This window comes from Drosophila willistoni, chromosome 3R (genome assembly GCF_018902025.1).
Source record: "Drosophila willistoni isolate 14030-0811.24 chromosome 3R, UCI_dwil_1.1, whole genome shotgun sequence".
Taxonomy (NCBI): domain Eukaryota; kingdom Metazoa; phylum Arthropoda; class Insecta; order Diptera; family Drosophilidae; genus Drosophila; species Drosophila willistoni.
Window position 1 is genome coordinate 24131648 of NC_061086.1, and position 21010 is coordinate 24152657.

Consider the following 21010-nt stretch of genomic DNA (forward strand, 5'->3'; position numbering starts at 1 on the left):
ACAATTCTGTATAAGTGCCATCTCTAACGATAAGTGCCATCTCTGACGATAAGTGCCATCTCGAACGATAAGTGTCATCTCTAACATATCGTTCAACACAGACTCGCGATAAAAATCGAAGACGACGCCATCTGTGTTTGTATGCATTAAAAAGGAATGAAAATTTCGTTAAAATTGTGTTAAAGCTGGAAATATAAGCAAGATATAGGAATTGGTGTCCTTAAAGCATTTGAGATCCACCACAGTTATGGCTTTACAAACATATGGCGATAAGCCGGTGGCTTTTCAATTGGAGGAGGGAGGTGAATATTACTATGTTGGATCGGAGGTGGGAAATTATATGCGCCACTTCCGCGGAATCCTGTACAAGAAGTACCCGGGAATGACACGTATAGTGCTATCTAATGAAGAGCGCAAACGTCTGGCAGATTCGGGCTTAAGTTCACATATCCTAGCTAGCTCTGTTTCCCTTTTAAGAGCAGTCGAAGTAGATGATATTATGGCCGGCAATGATGAAAAGTAGGCTATTGCACAATTTTTATTTTTATTTGAAAAATTATTAAAAATGACTCGCCATTCCTCTAGATACCGAGCAGTTTCCGTTAACACATCAGACACTCCAGTTGCCCGGGAAAGCAAGTCCAAGAAGCAGCCGCAGTACGTTCCAACTATGCCCAATTCGAGTCATTTGGATGCTGTACCACAAGCCACCCCAATTAATCGGAATCGTGTGCACACCAAGAAAGTACGTACCTTTCCAATGTGTTTTGATGACACCGATCCCACGGCCAGTTTGGAAAATGCTGCTCAAAAAGAATGTCTGGTTCCAATTCGCCTGGATATGGAATTGGAAGGCCAGAAATTACGGGACACCTTTACTTGGAATAAAAACGAGAGCATGATCACTCCAGAGCAATTCGCCGAAGTGTTGTGTGATGATTTAGACTTGAACCCGTTGCCGTTTGTGCCGGCTATAGCCCAGGCCATAAGGCAGCAGATCGAAGCTTTTCCAAATGATCCGCCTATTCTTGAAGAGAGTTGCGATCAGCGGGTAATAGTCAAACTTAATATACATGTTGGAAACACCTCACTAGTTGATCAAGTTGAATGGGATATGTCAGAAAAGAACAATAATCCAGAAGAGTTTGCCATTAAGCTCTGTTCCGAGTTAGGTCTAGGCGGGGAGTTTGTCACGGCCATAGCTTATAGCATTCGCGGTCAATTGTCGTGGCACTGTCGCACTTATGCATTTAGTGAGGCCCCATTGTCCACCATAGACATTCCCTTCCGGGTAGCCGATGCAGATGCATGGGCTCCATTCTTGGAGACGCTCACCGACGCAGAAATGGAAAAGAAGATTCGAGATCAGGATCGTAACACACGGCGTATGAGACGTCTGGCCAACACGACAACAGGCTGGTGAGCACCAATCTTAAGTAAAATCAATATTATAATCCTCTCAATTATCTGAATAATAAACAATACTTGTATGTGTCTGTCTTTGTATGGAAATTCATTAATTTTTAAATAATTATTTCACTTATTCTAGGCCTAAACTAAAACATTAATAATAACATTTAAACAGAAGCTTATATACTATGTATACTATTCCTTGCAGTTTTAATTGGATTCTTTGTGCATCATATATAAATCTTTTTAGTGACGAAAAAAAAGAAGTAATTGTTATACACTTTGAAGCGTGTTTAAACTGTACAAGATACAAGGATTCCTAATCATCTAATCATTAATCTAAGTTTCTGGTGTTCCCACATCGGCTTTATCCTGATCCTGATCCCCATCATAGAATTCATTTTTGCTTTCCACCAATTTATCATCATCTGCCTGGGACATGCGCACATCTGGATCCGAATTCTCCTCTTTCTGCACTTGCCTGATCTCTTCCATGTCGACATCGGGTGGTGTATGTACCATTTGTACACTGGGTGAGTGTTGACACATTTTCAGATTCTCAAACACATGCTTGACAATTAGTTCAAGGTATTGCTTTGAATTGGCATTATCCTGCCGGGAATTTATCTCTGGATGCAAAGTAAAGTCGGGAGCAAAGAAGTCATAATATTCTGTGGGTGGCAAATCATTGGCAATATCTTGATCAACCAACAGTGAGGTTTCATGTGTCCAACAGCGGGCCACATTCCGCAATGTGTAGCCGCCACCACCGACTACTAGAGTGGGAACATTGAGTTCCTTTACGAATTTAACACATTCGCCATGACCTCGAGTACTTAGCGAGAAGCAGCCTAGGCGATCGCCCGCTAAAGAATCCGCTCCACATTGCAACACAATGGCTGTTGGTCGATAGAAATCCATTATGGCCGAAATGATGGGCTTAAAAACCTGAAAGTAGCTCTGATCATCGATTCCCTCTTTAAGCGGAACATTCACACTATAATAGCGACCGGATTCGGCACCAAGTTCGTACATATCCCCGGTGCCGGGAAAGAAATAATTCCCATACTTATGAAACGATGCCGTCATAACACGATCCGTTAAATAAAAGGCCTCCTGCACTCCATCACCATGATGCACGTCAATGTCAATGTATAGGACCCGCGGATGGTATTTTAACAGCTCCAGAATGCCAATAACGATATCGTTGACATAGCAAAAGCCAGAAGCTTCGAATTTCTTGGCATGATGAAGACCACCAGACCAATTGATGCATATATCACTGTGATTATGATTTAATTTTTGGGCTCCCTCCAGTGACGCTCCGGTATACATAGCACAAAAATCAAAAAGGCCATCAAACACTGGGCAATCCTCGCCCACACTGAAATGGGCCAAATATTTGGTGTAGGCCACAGCTGTAGGGGAAGAACATTGAAGTGCAAACGAATAGAAAACAAAGGGAATACTTCAAACTTACAATTGCATTGGATATTTTGGGGCGTAACCTGCTGCAAATATGCTATGTACTCATCGCTGTGAAAGCGCAGCATGTCCTGGGCACTAGCTCTGGAATATACACATAAATATATGTGTTTGCAAATTAATGAATCATCTCGCCACTTTCTCCTACTCACTTGTATGGCCGATATATCTTCATTTTCTTGTCCAAGCCGTAGTTCATAACTAAACTGTGGGTTACAGCCAAACGCTGCGGCTTCATCGGATGCCCAGCTCCATAATGAAAATTTCCAACATCGGCATTGTAGAAATATGAAACTCGCCGGTCGATCGTCATTTTGTAGTTGTACTTTATCCTTCCCGATCCTTACCAATCAAGTTTCAATTGTAGTCTAAGGCTACGCCGGGTGGCAATAAATAAGTTTTTGCATATAAAACAATTAGCAAAACAACAACAATAAATAACAATCGCCGCGTCGTGTCCAGTTCGCCAAATAGCATGCCTAATTTTTTGTTAAATGTGCCGAATGTTCCACTCTCAGATGTAAGTCCGGGGCGTCTAATAAGCTTATTATAAGCGATATTTTCTATTAATTCACAACAAAAGCAGCCGCACAGCACCACAAAAACAACGAACTAGTATTGCCAGATTTTCTGAGTCACCATAAGCTAGATTCAATAAGCTAAAAATTAAATGCTAGTATGGCAACACTGACTCGAACATGCTCAGCAATCGAATAACCGCTCAACGAAATCGATTATTCACCCTGTCAGATCGAATATTTTGGTCAGCCGAGTTGTGAATTCGCTCGGCGAATTGTTTTGTTTTTGAATTACCGCGCATTTCAAATTCACTCAACATTAAAAATACTAAATTCTTTTAAAACGAGCAGCTGAAGAATTTACAACCAGCTATTAACTGCCTAACTAAAATGAAAAAATAAACAAAAACATGCAAAATGAGAAATATGTTAAATTTAAAAAACATAGATTTATTATTGCTGCTGGCTTAATTTTCTAAAGGTTTAGTTTATCTAAAGATTTTAATCACTTCTTTGTTCCAAGGCATATTTTGCAAACCAGCAACAGCTGGTAATTCCAACTGGAATGTTAAAGAAACCAGAAACCAGACGACCTCGACAAAAGTTGTCGCAAGTAAAAGCAAAAAAATCAACAAAACAGGCTAACTGCATGTTTGGGAATAAATAAAATGCACACCATCTTAACGGTGAATTGTGAAACGAACGTTAGTTGTTTAATTACTAAAGTAAAATTAAATTCATAACTGTTTTTTATTCTTAGTAAATCTTTAATACCTTTAAACAACGATTTTTTGATAAAAATATTTTTCCAGGCAAGCAGCAACGTTAATAGCTGCTGGTAAGCAACGACAAGCAACGACCACTTCCAATAAGCAAAACGAAAGACTTCAATTCAGTTTGGCAAAGACAACGAACTCGAAAAGAGCTTCTCGCGGACCAAGACGACGAATACCAAACGTCAGCAGTTAACGCCAACTGAAAACTGGAAAAAGCAGTAACAAAAAGAAAAAAAAAACGGTACGTGCGCGCATGCGTGTGAAGTGTTATATGTCTGTGTATCTATAAGTGTGAATATGTGTGTGCCTCTGGCCACAAAACACAACCACAAAAAAAAAAAATGTTTAAACTAATAAAACGAAATCAAAATATAGAGCTAATCGAAAGTATATATTTTACAAGTTTAGTGAGCCACGCAAGCATTTCTTCATTTTAAATGATACATGTACATATTTATGTTTGTATATGTAGTACATGCATACATTCGTACCTAAATGCAGTTTATAGAAACCAGCCAAAATTTGTGTATTAAACAATTCTCTACATATGTATGTATGGATCTATTTTCATAGACAAATACTTCAGCACCCATTCACTCTCACTGTCTTTAAGACAGTTTCAAACCTTGCTAATATGAATTTTCTTGGCTTTTTGTTTTTTTGTTAATGGCTTCATGCTTTTACATCGTCGGCAGCAGCAGCAGCAGCAGCACTCACGAACGGTAAAATTGTATTATGTGAAAGTTATGCTCCACCGCGCCTCCTTCTCTCCCCTTTATGGAAAGACAACTTTTTCTAATTTCCTTTACTTTGTCTACTCTTAACTGGTTTTGAGTTTGCAAGATTGGCAACACTTTTGCTTTTATGCGAGACATTAAATAAATCTGACCATTTAGCATTTGTTTTTATAAAGAAACCCGTTTCATTCTCAAAATCTACACACCTTAAAACCAACTTGATCTATAAATTATGTAATTAACAATCCAATATATATAATATACAATCCAATATATATAATATACATATACATATATATATTTATATGTTTATATAATTGTATGTATAAAACCGACAAAGATATAAAATTCGGGTCATACATATGGTGACTCAATTGACTTAGGGAATTTAAAAACCCACATTTGTATGTATATTAATATAGCGTTAATCAAAATTGTGAGTCAATGTTTTTAAATGATCATTAAAACTTCATATTCTTGCAAGTTAATACTTCTTTTAGTTGGACACAAAAACAACAAAATAAAGAAGAAAAAAAAGCTCAGAAAATATATTTGGTGACTAAGAAAGTGGAGGATTTGAGTTTTGAAATGTTGTACCGCTGAATCATAAAAGCAAAAAATTATCAAGATTATATGAATGCAAAATGAGAGTCACTTGATTGACAAAGAAACTAGCAACAAAATTACGGACGGAGTTGTTTTACAAAAATTCCCTAAATTGTATACATACATATATACATTTCTTGTTTATGCTTTTCATCGTACACACAAAAGAAGTAATAGCGTACAACAAAACTGGTTGCTCTCGAGCAAAGCGTCATATACTTGGCAGACTTTTACATTTCGGTTCGACTTCCAATGCTAGATTTAACTCGGGTATTTCGCGATCTCGTTTGGGTAGAGTAAATGTAGCAATCAATTTATTAGCTAGCCAATTACAGCAGCAGAAACAACAAAATAATTCGAAATAAATAGTAGCCGCCTTTGAGTGTTTAGGTTTTTTCATACTAGAGCGGACTTGTATGTATGTATATGTGTGCAAAAATATGCAAAAAATATGACTATGTTACTTAATTAGCTAAATTTGCTACTGCTAAAGTCTGCTCAAGGACGAATATACACTAAACTTTTTTAATTTGGGAGTGATTAACAACCTATGGGTTTTTAAAAATGTTCTCACAAGAGCATAGATCATCAGATTTTATATAAAATTTATATAAATTTCTTTTTTCATACATTTTTATTTAACTTTCACTTTTAGTTATACTGACTGCCGCGTGGCTTAGCTTTGGTTTGGGTTGCTTTTAATTGTTTCTGCTTGTAGACAAGCTCAAGATCTACAATAGGCAATACATTCACTTCCATCGGAATCGACAAACATAATCCCCTTTTCACCCAGGCCCAATTTTAACGGAACTGCGGGGCTAATTTGGTTTGGTTTATGATAACAAAAGAAACATTGTTGAACGCCTTCCAACGAAAATGCCTTGCAGTTTTTTTTGTTTCCTATATCTATGTATGTACATACATATGTATCTTTAAAAAAATCACTGTGGTTCGAGTTCTTTAACCAGTTTGTCGCGCTGCTGACGGCCTTTTCTACTTATTCTGCTTCTACCTCAACTCAATGTTTTATTTTCCTGTCCAACCGGTTCAAGTGAACTGTCCAAGATCTACCAAATATGCCCTGGATTAACAGTATAAATCCTTCTCCTTCTCTCTCTCTTTTTGTTCTGTTAAGTCCATTCCTATTCGTTAATATCTGGCTAAGCACCTTCAACAAAAACTATTACGGATCTCTCAGATCAGATCAGATTTCTAAATTACAATTTTTGATAGGGATTGACTCTTTTGCTTTGTGCTAGCTAGTCTTAGTCATCTGTAAGTGCTTAATTAGGGAGCCTTTTTATACTTCACTAGAATGGTAGTGCAACTAAAATGCGATTCTCTCTTAAATTAAAAAAAGGATTATTCAAAAAATATAATCATTCGACCGTGACAGGACTCGAACCTGCAATCTTCGGATTCGAAGTCCGACGCCTTATCCTTTAGGCCACACGGTCCTTTTGCATCGAACAGTTACTTTCTGTTATATAAAGTGCGAAAGAAGCGCATCCTCAAACACTCACTAGCACATACACACACAAAAACACCCAACTCCCACCCACATTGCCTGCGTACTGGGGGTGAATCACCGGTGTGATGTCTTACTTCTGCGCAGACTCCTAGAGAATATGTGGCCAACCCCTCTCACCTCCAATAATAGCACAGCATCCTTTTAGACACGAAATTTAGCAGCATGACGTTATAGCCTGGCTGATAATGCATTTTGCATGTTAATGGTTAATTCTCTTTAAATCTATGATCCCTTTCTTTCAAGGTCCTTCGTACCGTTCGCAATTGTTAGGCTAATTTCTAAAACGCTCCATAAAGTTTATTTCTAGTATTTGACCAAACGATTCAAATGATTATGAAATTGACGATCACTTATGATATAAAATTGATCCGTTGGTCAAAGTCCAGGATAAACTACTTCTAGGGTCTTAGATCTAAACTGGTCGTGATTCAAAGAATATACAGACAGCCTTGAACTAAATAGAAAAATGGTTGATCAATCTTTTACAGGACCACTTTCTGGATTTACGGAAATAATTTAGGGAGATGTCTGCAATGCGGCATCGCCCATTGGCCCCGCCTGGAGTTGCAACGGCGACTGGTACGGGTGTAGGAGCAGGCGCCGGTGAGCATGGCGATAGTGATGACAACAATTTCACCGATGACGAGAGTTCACCACTTACACATGATATCTATGGCGGCAGGTATGTCCAAAAAAGGATACAATTGACTTGAAGACTTTAGCAAAGTCGAAGATATACCCTTTTTCAAACAATTTAAATCTTTGTTACAGCCAACGCACGATACAGGAAACCAAAGGCTGGGATGTATTTCGTGATCCGCCTATTAAAATTGAAACCGGTTCGACAGCGAATCAGGAATGTTTAGAATTAACTATTAAGATCTTAAAGATCTTTGCCTATGTATTTACATTTATCATAGTCTTAACGGGTGGCGTTATAGCCAAAGGCACTGTGCTGTTTATGACCTCACAAGTTCGGAAGGATAAAAAAATGGAATATTGCAACAAGGATTTAGTAAGTATTACGATATTACTTAGTAAGAGAATAATACAATTTCTTTTTATCATTTCTTAGGGACGTGACAAAAACTTTGTAGTACGGCTGCCTGAGGAGGAACGCATAGCTTGGATTTGGGCATTGCTTATAGCTTATGCATTACCCGAAATTGGGGCTCTGATTAGATCCGTACGTATCTGCTTCTTCAAGACCTTCAAGGTTCCAAAAACAGGTCACTTCCTGTTTGTTTGGCTAATGGAGAGTTTGAGTGCTTTGGGCACTGCATTGCTAATGTTTGTAGTGCTACCACAAATAGATGCGATTCAAGGAGCAATGTTGACCAATTGCCTGTGCGTGATTCCAGGATTTTTCGGTCTTCTCTCGCGCACTTCGAAGGAGGGCAAACGCTTTGTGAAAGTGATTATCGATCTGGCAGCAATCGCTGCTCAGGTAACTGGTCTCATAATTTGGCCATTATTGGAGAATCGTCGAGAGTTGTGGGTAATTCCGGTGGCCTGTGTTATGATATCGTGCGGCTGGTGGGAAAACTATGTGTCTTCGCAGTCACCGATTGGTCTGGTGCGGGTTTTAGGGCGCATTAAGGAAGAAATGCGCTACACGCGCTATTTCTGTCACATGTTCCTTTCAATTTGGAAGATTCTTCTGTTTTTCTGTGTCACTCTGCTTATTTACTGGGCCCAAGGAGATGAGCCTGGTAATTTGTTCACCATGTACGGCGATGCATTTGGTCCCCACAAGATTATCGTGTATGAGCTACCAGCTGGATTGGGTGGAGTCCTGCCCGATACTTTGGAATCGGCAAATATTGACACAGTCGATGTTGATGCAGCATACAATACCGTGATCTATGTTCTACTGCTCCAGATCTTTGGATCGTATTTGTGTTATATTTTCGGCAAATTCGCTTGCAAAATTCTCATTCAAGGCTTTAGCTATGCCTTCCCCGTTAGCTTGACCGTGCCGATAGCCGTTTCGTTCTTGATAGCAGCATGCGGTATTCGAATTGATGATCCCTGCTTCTTCCATGACACTATACCGGACTATTTGTTCTTTACGAGCCCCTCAAACTTCCGTTTTAATAATTTTGTCACCGAACAAATGGCCTGGGCCTGGATATTATGGTTACTAAGTCAAACTTGGATCGCACTGCATATTTGGACACCAAAATGTGAACGTTTGGCAACCACGGAGAAGCTTTTTGTACGGCCAATGTATTCTGCTCTACTGATTGATCAGTCTATGGCCCTGAATAGACGTCGTGATGACCAAGCGGATGTCAAGACAGAGGTGAGAGAGATTCGAGAACTAAAGACCTTTAAATTCTAATTTCTTATCTCCAAATCTTTTTTAGGACCTTTCCGAAATTGAAAAAGAAAAGGGTGACGAGTATTACGAAACAATTTCAGTACATACTGATCGTTCGTCTGCTCCGAATAAGCCTTCAATAAAATCATCTGACAACATAACCCGAATCTATTCCTGTGCTACCATGTGGCATGAGACCAAAGACGAAATGATTGAGTTCTTAAAGAGTATTATGCGTATGGATGAAGATCAGTGTGCTCGTCGAGTGGCCCAAAAGTATTTGAGAGTTCTAGATCCAGACTATTACGAGTTTGAAAGTAAGTATTCTTTCTGAAAATCGCCAATCCAGATAATTATTTTTTGGGTTTTCTATAGCCCACATTTTTTTCGATGATGCTTTTGAGATTTCCGATCACAGCGATGATGATATCCAGTGCAATCGTTTTGTAAAGCTTTTAATAGCTACCATGGATGAAGCTGCCTCCGAGATCCACCAGACGACAATTCGTTTACGTCCACCGAAAAAATATCCCACTCCCTATGGTGGACGTTTGGTCTGGACGTTGCCAGGAAAAACCAAATTCATAACTCACTTAAAGGATAAAGATCGAATCCGTCATCGTAAGCGTTGGTCCCAAGTTATGTATATGTACTACTTGCTGGGTCATCGACTGATGGAACTGCCCATATCGGTGGATCGTAAGGATGCCATTGCAGAGAATACGTATCTCCTGACACTGGATGGTGACATCGATTTCAAACCAAATGCCGTTACCTTGTTGGTGGATTTAATGAAGAAAAATAAGAATCTGGGTGCTGCCTGTGGGCGTATTCATCCAGTAGGCTCTGGGCCTATGGTATGGTATCAGCTGTTCGAGTATGCCATTGGTCATTGGCTGCAGAAGGCCACAGAGCATATGATTGGCTGTGTACTCTGTTCTCCGGGATGCTTTTCGTTGTTCCGTGGCAAGGCTCTCATGGATGATAATGTGATGAAGAAATATACGACACGGTCAGACGAAGCCCGTCATTATGTGCAATATGATCAGGGTGAGGATCGTTGGCTGTGCACACTATTACTGCAGCGTGGATATCGTGTAGAATATTCCGCTGCCAGCGATGCCTACACCCATTGCCCGGAGGGATTCAATGAGTTTTACAATCAGCGACGTCGCTGGGTTCCCTCGACCATAGCCAACATAATGGATCTATTGGCCGACGCTAAGCGTACAATCAAAATCAATGATAACATTTCCCTGCTATACATTTTCTATCAGATGATGTTAATGGGTGGAACAATACTCGGACCGGGCACTATATTCCTTATGTTGGTGGGAGCTTTTGTGGCCGCCTTTCGCATCGACAATTGGACATCGTTTCACTACAACATTGTGCCGATATTGGCATTTATGTTTATCTGCTTCACATGCAAATCCAACATCCAGTTGTTCGTGGCCCAAGTTTTATCTACAGCGTATGCTCTGATTATGATGGCGGTAATAGTGGGTACCGCATTACAATTGGGCGAGGATGGAATTGGCTCGCCATCGGCTATATTCTTGATTTCGATGGTGGGATCGTTCTTTATAGCCGCATGTTTGCATCCACAAGAGTTTTGGTGCATTACGTGCGGCTTGATCTACTTGCTTTCCATCCCATCTATGTATCTGCTTTTAATCCTGTACTCCATTATCAATCTGAACGTTGTGTCCTGGGGCACTCGCGAGGTGGTTGCCAAGAAGACCAAAAAAGAACTGGAGGCCGAAAAGAAGGCTGCCGAGGAAGCTAAGAAGCGTGTGAAACAGAAGAGCATGTTGAGTTTCTTACAGAGCGGCATTGGTGATAATGGCGATGAGGAAGGGTCTGTGGAATTTTCTTTGGCTGGTCTCTTCCGTTGCATATTTTGCACTCATGGCAAGACTTCGGATGAAAAGCAACAACTGACCACAATTGCCGAATCCTTGGATACAATTAAACAACGTATGGACACAATTGAGAGTGCTGTGGATCCCCATGGACATCATGCCTCACGTCATGGCAGACGACGAACGGCATCAGGCGGATCAAAAGATCATCATTTGCTGCAGTCAGTGGCCGAGAAATCGGGTGATGAGTCCGATGAGTCAGATTCAGACACTTCAGCCGAACCAAAGCAGGAACGCGACTTCCTCACAAATCCGTATTGGATTGAGGATCCCGATGTGCGAAAGGGCGAAGTGGACTTTTTATCGAGCTCAGAAATACAGTTTTGGAAAGATCTAATCGATCAGTATCTATATCCCATTGACAATGATCCCGTGGAACAGGTATGATCATTATAATATGCAGTATATTCTATTTTGATTTCTTCCGCAGGTATAAAAACATCTAAAGTTCAATTTCTCACTGTTTGCATCAGAAGACTTTGAGTAATATTTTTATTATCTTATCTTGTCATTGAGATCAGATTTTAAACATACAAAAACTTGATGGCAACATTTTTCATATGCCCAAAACCATATCCGATAAAAATATTCTTCTAGGCCCGTATTGCAAAAGATCTGAAAGAACTGCGTGATTCATCCGTATTTGCTTTCTTCATGATCAATGCCCTGTTCGTGTTGATTGTGTTTCTGCTGCAATTGAATAAGGATAATATCCATGTGAAATGGCCGTTTGGCGTGCGAACCAATATAACCTATGACGAATCTACTCAGGAGGTAATTGCACAATGATTCAAACCGTACTAACCATTTTGTTTTGTTTTTTTTTTTTGTTTTGTGTTTTTTGTTGACGGTCTTGTAGGCCCGCATTGCTGCCGATCTGATTGAGCTGCGAAATAAGTCGGTTTTTGCGTTTTTTATGGCCAACGCATTATTCGTTTTGATTGTCTTCTTATTGCAATTGAACAAGGATAAATTGCATATAATTTGGCCGTTGGGCGTTAAAACGAACATAACGTATATTGAAGAAACATCTGAGGTTTACAAAAATCATATATATATATATACAATACATATATGTGTATATTCAACTTATGTACTACCAATCAAACCAATCAATGTGTTCAATGTCTGTCCTAAATCCACCTAACTTTGTTTATGTGTTTCTGATCCTGTCTCACTCTCTGAATTTATGTATACACATTTACATTTACATTTGTATATACATATACAATGTATAGCAGAAGAGCACACAAATTCATTGTCAAATCACTATACTTTTGCGGATTTCGATACTGACGTTTACCAGATAAAATGTTTTCAATAATTTGCCTTTCGACTCCTTGTGTAAAATTACCCGTTTTTAAGTTTTGATTATATTCCTAGAAGATTTGATTTAATTTTTACCAAAAATGTTTGATAATGCCCTAAAAAAAATAGACAATTCAAATGGAATACGATTAGAAGCCAAAGTTCATTCGACTATTCCAAAGATGTCCACACGAGACAGCTGACATTGTCTCATATTTGAAATCCGTAAAAGTACTTTTTGACAAATTTGTGGTCACTACTGCATATACTTAGATATGTACATACTAGGCATACATACCAGTCAATGGATTTTGTATATCTTTTCCCGTTAATTGTGAACCCCATTCCTCTGGTTCCAGGTATATCATTAAAAAAACAACAACAACAACAACAAAAGCATACCAAATACCTCATAAAATATCATCGCAACAGTCTTCCTAACAGTTTTCCCCCCAAGAACAATCACATGATAAACTGCCTATCATAAGTATTTACACATTTGGTAAATAGTTTACTTCTTTCTATCAACAATACAAGCGAGATAAATGGCTGGATTAAGTTAAACTTCACTTCCGACCACAAATAGCAGCATGTTCCATAAATATATACAAACATATAACACACCTATATTGATATCTCAATTCTGAGTTTCACCGATTTATAAATACGTTATCCCCCAATTCCTTTAACAAAACTAAATCTAAATGTAACTAACTTTCAGAAATTAATCTTGAAATTTAAAGGCTAATAAACTTATCCATAATGCAGGTCCACATATCAAAGGAATATCTTCAACTGGAACCCATCGGCTTGGTTTTCGTTTTCTTTTTTGCCTTGATTTTGGTAATACAATTTACGGCAATGTTATTCCATCGCTTTGGTACTCTATCCCATATATTGGCTTCGACCGAATTGAATTTTTGTAAAAAGAAATCTGAAGATCTAACACAAGATCAACTTATAGACAAGGTAATTAATATACCTTTAAATTTACTTCTAACATTACGTAATTTATGGTTTTTTTTCATAAGCACGCGGTAGAAATAGTCAAGAATCTGCAGCGCCTTCAAGGTATTGATGGTGATTATGACAACGACTCGGGTTCAGGCCCCGATCGTATTGCTAGGCGGAAGACTATACAAAATTTGGAGAAAGCTCGCCAGCCACGACGTCAAATTGGCACTTTGGATGTGGCCTTCAAGAAACGTTTCCTTAAGCTGACAGCCGATGCTGAGAACAATCCAGCTACCCCGATTTTAACACGCCGCTTGACCATGAGGGCTGAAACTATACGTGCGTTGGAGGTGCGAAAAAATTCCGTGATGGCAGAACGAAGAAAATCAGCCATGCAAACTTTGGGAGCGAAGAATGAATATGGCATTACTACAGGTGCACCGGTACGCAACATTAATTCTTCAATGCTTTGTACAAAATTTTATAAGTATGTTAATTTAATTAGGTAAATAATAATGGTGGGTTACCTAATCATCGAAGCGGAAGGGTCTCAAATGCCGGCATAAGCATAAAAGACGTATTCAATGTTAATGGAGGTCCTAGCGAGGTATGTGATATCTATGAAAATTGGGTTTTAATTCTTTCAGTTATTAATTCTTTTACCATAGCAAATCTATGGCTCCAATGGGGGAGGCACCATTAATCAGGGCTACGAGCATGTCATCGACGAGGATAATGATGGTGATGGCAATTCCCTAAGGTTAACTACACGTAATCCTCATTCGCATCCCCAAGTTTCCTGGAGTCAAAATACGAACGGAAATAATTTGGGACGCTTGTAAAGTGAACTATTTACCATTTTAACCTATAAACATATATACAAATATCTATATACTTAAGTACTTATTGTTAGAGCTAGAGATTTCATTCAATCAACTGCCTATATTCTTTAATATTTAGAACTATTGTCGATACATACGATACGATATAAATATATTAAATAGAGTTAGTTCCATTGCAGGACCACAACGAATATGTTGGTTAGCTAATCACACTGCCCATAATATTGTGAAAATGGCAAAATCACAACATTCATTCAATGTACTATATACACATACATACGTTTGTTAGGTTACCTTTAAGTAAATATCCTTAAAATCTTGTGAAAACCCTATCAAATGCGTTTAGGCAAATCTAGGTTGCCACAATACCAGTGCATGCTGACATTGAATACTCAACAATAAAAAGCGAGCCGAGTAAAACTTCAAAAAGTATACATTTTGGCGAAAATTCAGATTACTATAGTTTTTACTGTGTATTGCTTGGTTAAGCGATAAAACTGATTGACAGCATTTTTTTTATATGGGTCACTTATTGGCGATTTTGAAATTGTGGTAAAACTAAAACTGTATAACCGAAAAATCCTTCTAAAGACAAGGAGATTTAAGAGATTCCATGTAAATATTGAAATTTACAATGATTTTTTGTTGGATAGATAGGGCTGATACTTCCAGCCCATCAAACAAATATTTTTTTTGTAAATACCACAAAAACTGACGAAACTACAGCCAAAGAAACTTAGTATACGTTTTTGAATCAAATTGGTGTTTTTTTAAAAGCCTTTGAATAAAAACTACTTTTTCTTCGCCGTCAAAGTAAAGTGTTTTTGTAAATATCGAATAAAACGTACTGATCCGATCCTTTAAACTACATAGTTAACATAACAAATATACTTGAGACTTACTGTTTCTTCTTTATTGTGTATTATCTCTGACACAAAAATCTTTTAAATTAAAACCCGGCTTAAAAAACAATTTTATCACTCTTGGAAATGGCTGGAAAATTTTCCATGTTACAGATTTGCAAACTTAAATGTTTTTTTGAGAATTTTTTACTGAAATATTGAAGTTCGCCACCTTGATAAAATGAGTCCTTTGATACGACTTGCGGCATAACACTCGAAAGATAAGACTGAAAACCCCAAAACGTTGAGCATAACATCAAAAAGACAAATCAATTTTAGCAACAATTAAGATATAATATTATTAATTAAATGTGGATAACTTTATTTATTTTGTGTTGTAATAGTTTTTTTTCTTCTTAGTGACTTGTGGTTAGCCTCTGTCCATGTGGCAACGTGAAGAAATAACTCTTTTCTGTTAATATGAATATAATATTGATTAGACACTCAACATCGAAAACATTTTTCTGATGATGCAACTGATTTTTTTAATGGAAAAGCATGTTGCCTTTTTTGGCTGCAATGGGCAAGCGATCTCCCTCTAAGAATGGATTTATAACGGCTTCTATCCGTGGATCTGGCATTTCATAAACACCTCCGGCCTTCTTTACCAAATTGTTGCCATTTGAATTGACGGAATTTTCGTGACCAAACTGGCGAAGAAATTGCTCAACCAGTTCATCCTCATCTTTGACGGACTCAACCCCATCTTGACTGCAATCAAACATATGTTCACTATCACAGGTGCACTCCTGTCCTGCCTGAAACTGCCGACTAAAGATTGCAGTGTTTTCGAAATCAACAATGCAATTTGCACCCTGTGTCTCAACATCATAGCCCTCCGGACAGGGATTTGGTGGATTGCAGTAAGCGGGTAGACTAGCGTCTGTTTTCACAATTGTGTTATAACGGTTGGGCATCTCGCCCATGCCACCTGAAACAAACTGATGACCCCACAGAGAGCTGTGCTGTAAGAATTCCTGGTCTCTTAGAGAAGGATTAGGATTTGGAGCCAACGCTTGTAGCATGCAGTCGGCGTTTCTACTATCACTGCCACACAATCTGGCATATTCCGAGCGAGACACTAAGTCCACGTTATCGTTGTCAATAACAGGAGAAGCCATATTGCCATCGTCTACATCATAATAGCCCACTTGTATATCCTTTGCCATGCGATTTAGTAACTCGGATAGAAAAACATCCGAAAGAGGATTATCCTTTGTTTCGTAGCAATGCACTTGAACGAAACCTCCGCTCAAGAGCAAAAACATTCTAAACAGCACTCTCAACACAAAAGCTATAAAATCGTATATTAGGAATTAAAGTTAAATTAAAGAATTAATATTTTAAAGTAATTAAACTTACTTTGTGACTGGGCCAACATATTGCAGATTTTATTGATTTTTCGTCAGCAGCTGCTTCGAACTGTTTTGCGTATGTATATTAATGTTGTAACTACCAGTTGAATACTGTTCTGTACTTTTTTCATTGCTGATAAAACTTCGATAATACAGGTTTTACTGTTTTACAGGTTTACAGTGCGCAGATGCAGTACAAAAAGCTCATTTGGATGTACAATTTGGAGCAAAAATCTGAATCAAAAACGAAAATACTAAAATTTCCCAATTTTTTAAATTTCTTTATTTCATTCCTATCAATAATCTGTATTTATATAGAATCGGCACAATTTGCAAATTTCGCATTCTGCGAACTACCGAGATAAAGATCACTGCAAACTTATATGTTTAATAAGCTTAAAACTTAATTCGTTTTCTCGTTTCCGCGTATCTATTGACCTTTGTTACCACGACTCTATGGGCCCTACTTTTTTTGTGACTATGCCAATGCAGTCGTATCGGGAACTCCTTTCCACATGGGACGCACCTGAAAAGAGCAGTAAGTTATTGTCTGGAGCTTTACTTTTAGAGCCTTAGGACCTGTAGGGCGGTGAGTCATGGCAAGCCGAATGGAGTCTCAGTTGCTTTACGCTGAGGAAAACCATATCACATTCTAGACATGGATATGGTCGTTCATTGGCATGAGTTCTGTTAAAGAAGAGGGACACTTTAAATAAATTTTTTGGTTTATTTAGCAATACTCACTTTTCATGTCTTTGCCTGTCTCCATAGGCAGCAAAGGTCTCTCCACAGGTGGAACACTTAAAAATGCGCACGTTGCTATGGGACTGTTGTCGATGATTGTTTAATTTGGCTTTGGTTGTGAATGTTTTCGAACACTCGTTGCAGGGATAAAACCGTTTCATTGTTTGACGATCCGCATGAGCCCTTAAATGCGCACTATAGGAGTTAAGATTTACCGACAAGTGACCACATTCATCGCAAATAAAGAATTGTTGCCGACTTTTGGCCGCCCCTGTATTCTGTTGTTCTTCAAGATCAGCTACATATGCTGCTTCTGCCGCAGCCATTACAGATGCTTCAGGATCAGTTTCGTCGTCTTCCTCTTCTTTCTCCAACCGATCTTCTATTAAAATTTGACCCTCCTCGTCCTCGTAGTTGTGATCCACTTCAATCAACACTCCCTCTTCCTCAAACATCAGCTGTTCATCATCTAATTCAACCATTGGCGCATCAGTAACATCCAATTCTACAAACTCTGGTTCTCCTGTTTCATACTCCTTTTCCAGCATTTCCTTCAGATATCTTTGTGAAAATATGCAACGCTCGCGAAATTTTACAGCCAAATCCAATTCGGATTGACAGCGTTCACATATGAATTTGGGTAGACCATCGTCCTCCATTGTTAGCACGACTCCCGTGATTAGCTGAAGCTGTTTTAAAAGACGTTTATGACAAAACACATTCTTTTGTCGTTTTTTATCTCTGATTTGATTGGCGCATATACGACAGACTTCGTTCAAATTCATGTTTATGTCTCAGAAATTTGTAAACTATTTTAGAGATGTGGAAAGTTGATCAGCCGGAATTGTTATCGCAAAATAGCGGGAATCGGTACTTTTCAACACTGAAACATTTTAACGCGGGATTTTGTCATCCTTCTCCTATTTTAGTGAATCCGTCTATCTGTTTAGTATCCTACTACATTTACTTTTTATCCTGCATTTAACACCGCATTGGCAAGTGCAATTGATTCTGACTGTAGCGGGTGCCGTGCGAATCTCTTCAAGATTATACAGATATTGCAGGAGAATGTCAAGTGAACCCACCATATCCTCGAAATGGACCCGACCAGATGATGTGGGAAAAATTAAATACAATAATAATTACTTTGCCATTAATTTAACATTTAATATTTTTGCAGTTTATAAAGCTTGAACGTCTGAAACAAAAGAAAAAACAATTAGCAGCACGTGTAAAAAACAACAACAATACAAAGAAGTACTTGGAATTAGATGAGAATGACAAAAGCAAATTGTGGGAAACTAAATTGGCTCAAAAACGGAAAAATCCGTTTGCAAAGTTAGTGACTTGACGTGAGTGAAGGCAGGGTGAAAAGAGAAACTTATATCGTGAACTGTTTATTTTCAGGGCTACAGATGCAGCTAAGAAAATTAAGATCAATGCAGAGGATGAAGAAAACGGTACGCCTAAGGCTGAGTCTGCTACCACCGCCTCCTCTTTATTATGCTTTGTGGAAGAGACTCCGACACGTCCACCGCCTGCCAAACTAGTGCTACAGAAGTTTGATCCCATAGCCTTTGCTAAACTGCTAAAGCAGTCTAATGCTTTGGCCGAAGAAGAAGATGATATGGCTTTGGCGGCACAACAGAAGCATACGAAGCATCTACCCATGGACTGGTGCCTCAAGACGCGTGTTCGTTTCTTTTGCCCTACCGAATTGCCATCTATTCAGCTGAAAACATCTCAAATGGCCAGTGGATTAACGAGCTTTGTTCGTTGTATAGATACACAGCAGACAGAGGAGACTACACTGGACATTTCTGATGCCACCAGATTCAATCAGTGTACTTACTACTGGCAACATCCACACATGCCTTGGGTCACACTATATCCACGTAATGCCAAAGAAAATGTGGCCCAAAAGTTAGGTGAGAGAGAACGCAAAGCCTTGTCTGAGGAATGGAATTTCAGTTTTCGCGGACTCTTCCAATTGTTAAGGGCCCGACAGTGTCCGTATTTTTACCTGTGTGCCAATACCTTTACTGTGTTATTCCGTGCAGCTGGTGTAGGGGGTAGAGCAGAGAGTCATGCCCTAGTTACACCCTCAACGCGAGGCATGCGATTGGCATTGAGTCAAGAAGGCATAGAATATTCTTTGCCTTTAAAATTGAATGTGGACGCTGATGAGGAAGAGCGCAGAGAAAAGGCTGAAGTGGATGATCAAGAGAAACATTTTGATAATGATGATGACGAGGAATGGTTGGAGAACTTGGGTGTAGATGAGCATGAGCTTCGGCGTATACAATCGTCGCATGCTCGGAAAGTACAGGCAACTGAAATGCGTGATGATTTTAGTGATAATTCTATAATTTTTATGGAAGGCGTGGAATGTCAGGGATTTTTTAGTTATCTTTTGAATTCCAAGAGTCTAATCTCCCAAGTGGGACGTTTAGCCGGAATACCACCTACTCTCTTATCTCCAATAGCCTTTCCCAAGGCGACTATGCAACATTTAGTTCCCAGCTCCAAAAAAGTGCGGCTGGATGGTGTAGATTATTTTAGTATTGACATTAAGGGCCTTCTACTTCCCACATTCCTGCCAAGCGTGTTTGACATACTGAGGGAGACGCGAGAAATGTTTAGTTGCACTTTAGCCAGTTCTAACAATACTTTTGCTTTTACCAAAGCCACCCAGAAGTTAATGGAATCGACATTACCACCAGAAAAACCAGATGAAATGGATAAATCAAATGGAGAAGCTGTCTTTAATCAGCAAAATCTTTCCGAATGCGGTTTGTTGCCGGCAGTGGTCAAATCTATTTGCCGCTCTGGTTCCCAAGCAGTGGGACTCTTAGAACGTGTGTGCTATCAACGGGATCAAGGATTTGCCTGGAGCTAATATTTGACCCATTAAGGAGAAGAACATAATTTTGGGCACCTTATTTGTAATTTTAATAAAAATATGAATTTAAATAGCTAAGTTCTTGCGTTTACATTCTCTACTAGTTATCCACCATAATCAGTTCATCTATGCTCCAATCCTCATAGGAGTGATCTGGCAAAAACCTACGTATAATAATTGGAATTTTCTTTTGCTTTAGTTCTTTCATTGCAATTTGCAAGGGATCTGTTTCACCATCCAATTCTACCATTATTGGTGCACACATCGCGATTTGTAGAGCCCTAGTACCAAGAACGCGGGCTCGCTCGTACTTTGTCATGTATTTTGTCGTAATCCGCTTCGATTTAGGTACCCCTCCGCCTGGTGCAGTTCCTCCGGGTGTTATGATTTCGATGTTGTCCACCTCCTCCTCCTGATTGATGTCCTCATCCACGTCTTCATCAACATCATCAAAATCATCACCGCCCACGCTGTTTATTAGAAATAATAGTAAGTGGGTTGAGTTTGGGAATTTCGTAATTTGCAACTTACTCATCATTGTCAAAGTCAGCTTCATCCATGGCAAATGTTATTAATTTTTACTTTAAATATTAAACAAAAAATGTTTCGAAATTTTTCCCAGTTTAACCACGCTTTGTTTTCTTCTTCTTTTTGAGTCTGCAGGGTTGTAATAATTAATTGGCCTATCGAAA

The 21010-nt window shown here is 38.8% G+C and overlaps 8 protein-coding genes and 1 non-coding gene across 11 annotated transcripts; 3 read left to right on the forward strand and 6 right to left on the reverse strand.

Annotated features, from left to right (window-relative positions):
- The first annotated feature begins 81 nt into the window (after nucleotides 1-81).
- On the forward strand, nucleotides 82-1512 carry LOC6647077 (SWI/SNF-related matrix-associated actin-dependent regulator of chromatin subfamily B member 1). Its single transcript, XM_002070031.4, has 2 exons — nucleotides 82-519; nucleotides 586-1512. Exons 1-2 carry the CDS (start codon nucleotides 248-250, stop codon nucleotides 1421-1423), a joined length of 1110 nt encoding a protein of 369 aa, XP_002070067.1. The 5' UTR covers nucleotides 82-247; the 3' UTR covers nucleotides 1424-1512.
- Nucleotides 1495-3378, reverse strand: LOC6647076 (histone deacetylase 3). Its single transcript, XM_002070030.4, has 3 exons — nucleotides 3048-3378; nucleotides 2891-2979; nucleotides 1495-2828 (listed from the first exon to the last, which is right to left on the reverse strand). Exons 1-3 carry the CDS (start codon nucleotides 3206-3208, stop codon nucleotides 1750-1752), a joined length of 1329 nt encoding a protein of 442 aa, XP_002070066.1. The 5' UTR covers nucleotides 3209-3378; the 3' UTR covers nucleotides 1495-1749.
- LOC124462123 lies at nucleotides 3253-3372 on the reverse strand. The gene has a single exon (XM_047013628.1). The coding sequence runs from the start codon at nucleotides 3370-3372 to the stop codon at nucleotides 3253-3255; it is 120 nt and encodes a 39-aa protein (XP_046869584.1).
- A 3538-nt stretch (nucleotides 3379-6916) lies between the features above and the next one.
- Nucleotides 6917-6989, reverse strand: Trnar-ucg. The gene has a single exon. It is a non-coding gene; the product is annotated as a tRNA-Arg (tRNA).
- Nucleotides 6990-7556: 567 nt separating this feature from the next.
- LOC6647074 (chitin synthase chs-2) lies at nucleotides 7557-14867 on the forward strand. Of its 3 annotated transcripts, XM_047013629.1 has the most exons (11): nucleotides 7557-7745; nucleotides 7835-8078; nucleotides 8139-9368; nucleotides 9433-9703; nucleotides 9762-11692; nucleotides 11909-12085; nucleotides 12171-12347; nucleotides 13388-13588; nucleotides 13651-14016; nucleotides 14079-14180; nucleotides 14242-14867. In XM_047013629.1, the coding sequence occupies exons 1-11, from the start codon at nucleotides 7588-7590 to the stop codon at nucleotides 14413-14415; spliced, it is 5031 nt and encodes a 1676-aa protein (XP_046869585.1). In that variant the 5' UTR covers nucleotides 7557-7587; the 3' UTR covers nucleotides 14416-14867. The 3 variants fall into 3 exon arrangements, with proteins under 3 accessions (XP_046869585.1, XP_015032822.1, XP_002070065.2); XM_015177336.2 differs by lacking the exon at nucleotides 12171-12347; XM_002070029.3 differs by lacking the exon at nucleotides 11909-12085.
- A 761-nt stretch (nucleotides 14868-15628) lies between these two features.
- Nucleotides 15629-16772, reverse strand: LOC6647073. Its single transcript, XM_002070028.4, has 2 exons — nucleotides 16680-16772; nucleotides 15629-16611 (listed from the first exon to the last, which is right to left on the reverse strand). The coding sequence occupies exons 1-2, from the start codon at nucleotides 16696-16698 to the stop codon at nucleotides 15803-15805; spliced, it is 828 nt and encodes a 275-aa protein (XP_002070064.1). The 5' UTR covers nucleotides 16699-16772; the 3' UTR covers nucleotides 15629-15802.
- A 160-nt stretch (nucleotides 16773-16932) lies between these two features.
- On the reverse strand, nucleotides 16933-18239 carry LOC6646952 (zinc finger protein 665). Its single transcript, XM_002070027.3, has 3 exons — nucleotides 17417-18239; nucleotides 17252-17359; nucleotides 16933-17198 (listed from the first exon to the last, which is right to left on the reverse strand). The coding sequence occupies exons 1-3, from the start codon at nucleotides 18199-18201 to the stop codon at nucleotides 17069-17071; spliced, it is 1023 nt and encodes a 340-aa protein (XP_002070063.1). The 5' UTR covers nucleotides 18202-18239; the 3' UTR covers nucleotides 16933-17068.
- A 78-nt stretch (nucleotides 18240-18317) lies between these two features.
- On the forward strand, nucleotides 18318-20396 carry LOC6646951 (protein downstream neighbor of son homolog). The gene is made up of 3 exons (XM_002070026.4): nucleotides 18318-18532; nucleotides 18597-18754; nucleotides 18824-20396. The coding sequence occupies exons 1-3, from the start codon at nucleotides 18485-18487 to the stop codon at nucleotides 20313-20315; spliced, it is 1698 nt and encodes a 565-aa protein (XP_002070062.1). The 5' UTR covers nucleotides 18318-18484; the 3' UTR covers nucleotides 20316-20396.
- LOC6646950 (DNA-directed RNA polymerases I, II, and III subunit RPABC2) lies at nucleotides 20345-20982 on the reverse strand. The gene is made up of 2 exons (XM_002070025.4): nucleotides 20850-20982; nucleotides 20345-20788 (listed from the first exon to the last, which is right to left on the reverse strand). Exons 1-2 carry the CDS (start codon nucleotides 20876-20878, stop codon nucleotides 20419-20421), a joined length of 399 nt encoding a protein of 132 aa, XP_002070061.1. The 5' UTR covers nucleotides 20879-20982; the 3' UTR covers nucleotides 20345-20418.
- Between the last annotated feature and the right edge of the window lie 28 nt (nucleotides 20983-21010).

Bases quoted from the DNA above. Each gene is read 5' to 3' on its own strand.
- LOC6647077 (XM_002070031.4), top strand. From the start codon at position 248: ATGGCTTTACAAACATATGGCGATAAGCCGGTGGCTTTTCAATTGGAG. The intron at 520-585 runs GTAGGCTATTGC...CCATTCCTCTAG, and splicing joins ATGGCCGGCAATGATGAAAA to ATACCGAGCAGTTTCCGTTA.
- LOC6647076 (XM_002070030.4), bottom strand. From the start codon at position 3,208: ATGACGATCGACCGGCGAGTTTCATATTTCTACAATGCCGATGTTGGA. The intron at 2,980-3,047 runs GTGAGTAGGAGA...TGTATATTCCAG, and splicing joins AAGATATATCGGCCATACAA to AGCTAGTGCCCAGGACATGC. The intron at 2,829-2,890 runs GTAAGTTTGAAG...CTTCCCCTACAG, and splicing joins CCAAAATATCCAATGCAATT to CTGTGGCCTACACCAAATAT.
- LOC124462123 (XM_047013628.1), bottom strand. From the start codon at position 3,372: ATGCTATTTGGCGAACTGGACACGACGCGGCGATTGTTATTTATTGTT.
- LOC6647074 (XM_047013629.1), top strand. From the start codon at position 7,588: ATGTCTGCAATGCGGCATCGCCCATTGGCCCCGCCTGGAGTTGCAACG. The intron at 9,704-9,761 runs GTAAGTATTCTT...GGTTTTCTATAG, and splicing joins AGACTATTACGAGTTTGAAA to CCCACATTTTTTTCGATGAT. The intron at 13,589-13,650 runs GTAATTAATATA...TTTTTTCATAAG, and splicing joins AAGATCAACTTATAGACAAG to CACGCGGTAGAAATAGTCAA.
- LOC6646952 (XM_002070027.3), bottom strand. From the start codon at position 18,201: ATGAATTTGAACGAAGTCTGTCGTATATGCGCCAATCAAATCAGAGAT. The intron at 17,360-17,416 runs GTGAGTATTGCT...CTTCTTTAACAG, and splicing joins GACAGGCAAAGACATGAAAA to AACTCATGCCAATGAACGAC. The intron at 17,199-17,251 runs GTCCTAAGGCTC...TGCTCTTTTCAG, and splicing joins CATGACTCACCGCCCTACAG to GTGCGTCCCATGTGGAAAGG.
- LOC6646951 (XM_002070026.4), top strand. From the start codon at position 18,485: ATGTCAAGTGAACCCACCATATCCTCGAAATGGACCCGACCAGATGAT. The intron at 18,533-18,596 runs GTGGGAAAAATT...ATATTTTTGCAG, and splicing joins AATGGACCCGACCAGATGAT to TTTATAAAGCTTGAACGTCT. The intron at 18,755-18,823 runs GTTAGTGACTTG...GTTTATTTTCAG, and splicing joins CGGAAAAATCCGTTTGCAAA to GGCTACAGATGCAGCTAAGA.
- LOC6646950 (XM_002070025.4), bottom strand. From the start codon at position 20,878: ATGGATGAAGCTGACTTTGACAATGATGA. The intron at 20,789-20,849 runs GTAAGTTGCAAA...TCTAATAAACAG, and splicing joins GCTGACTTTGACAATGATGA to CGTGGGCGGTGATGATTTTG.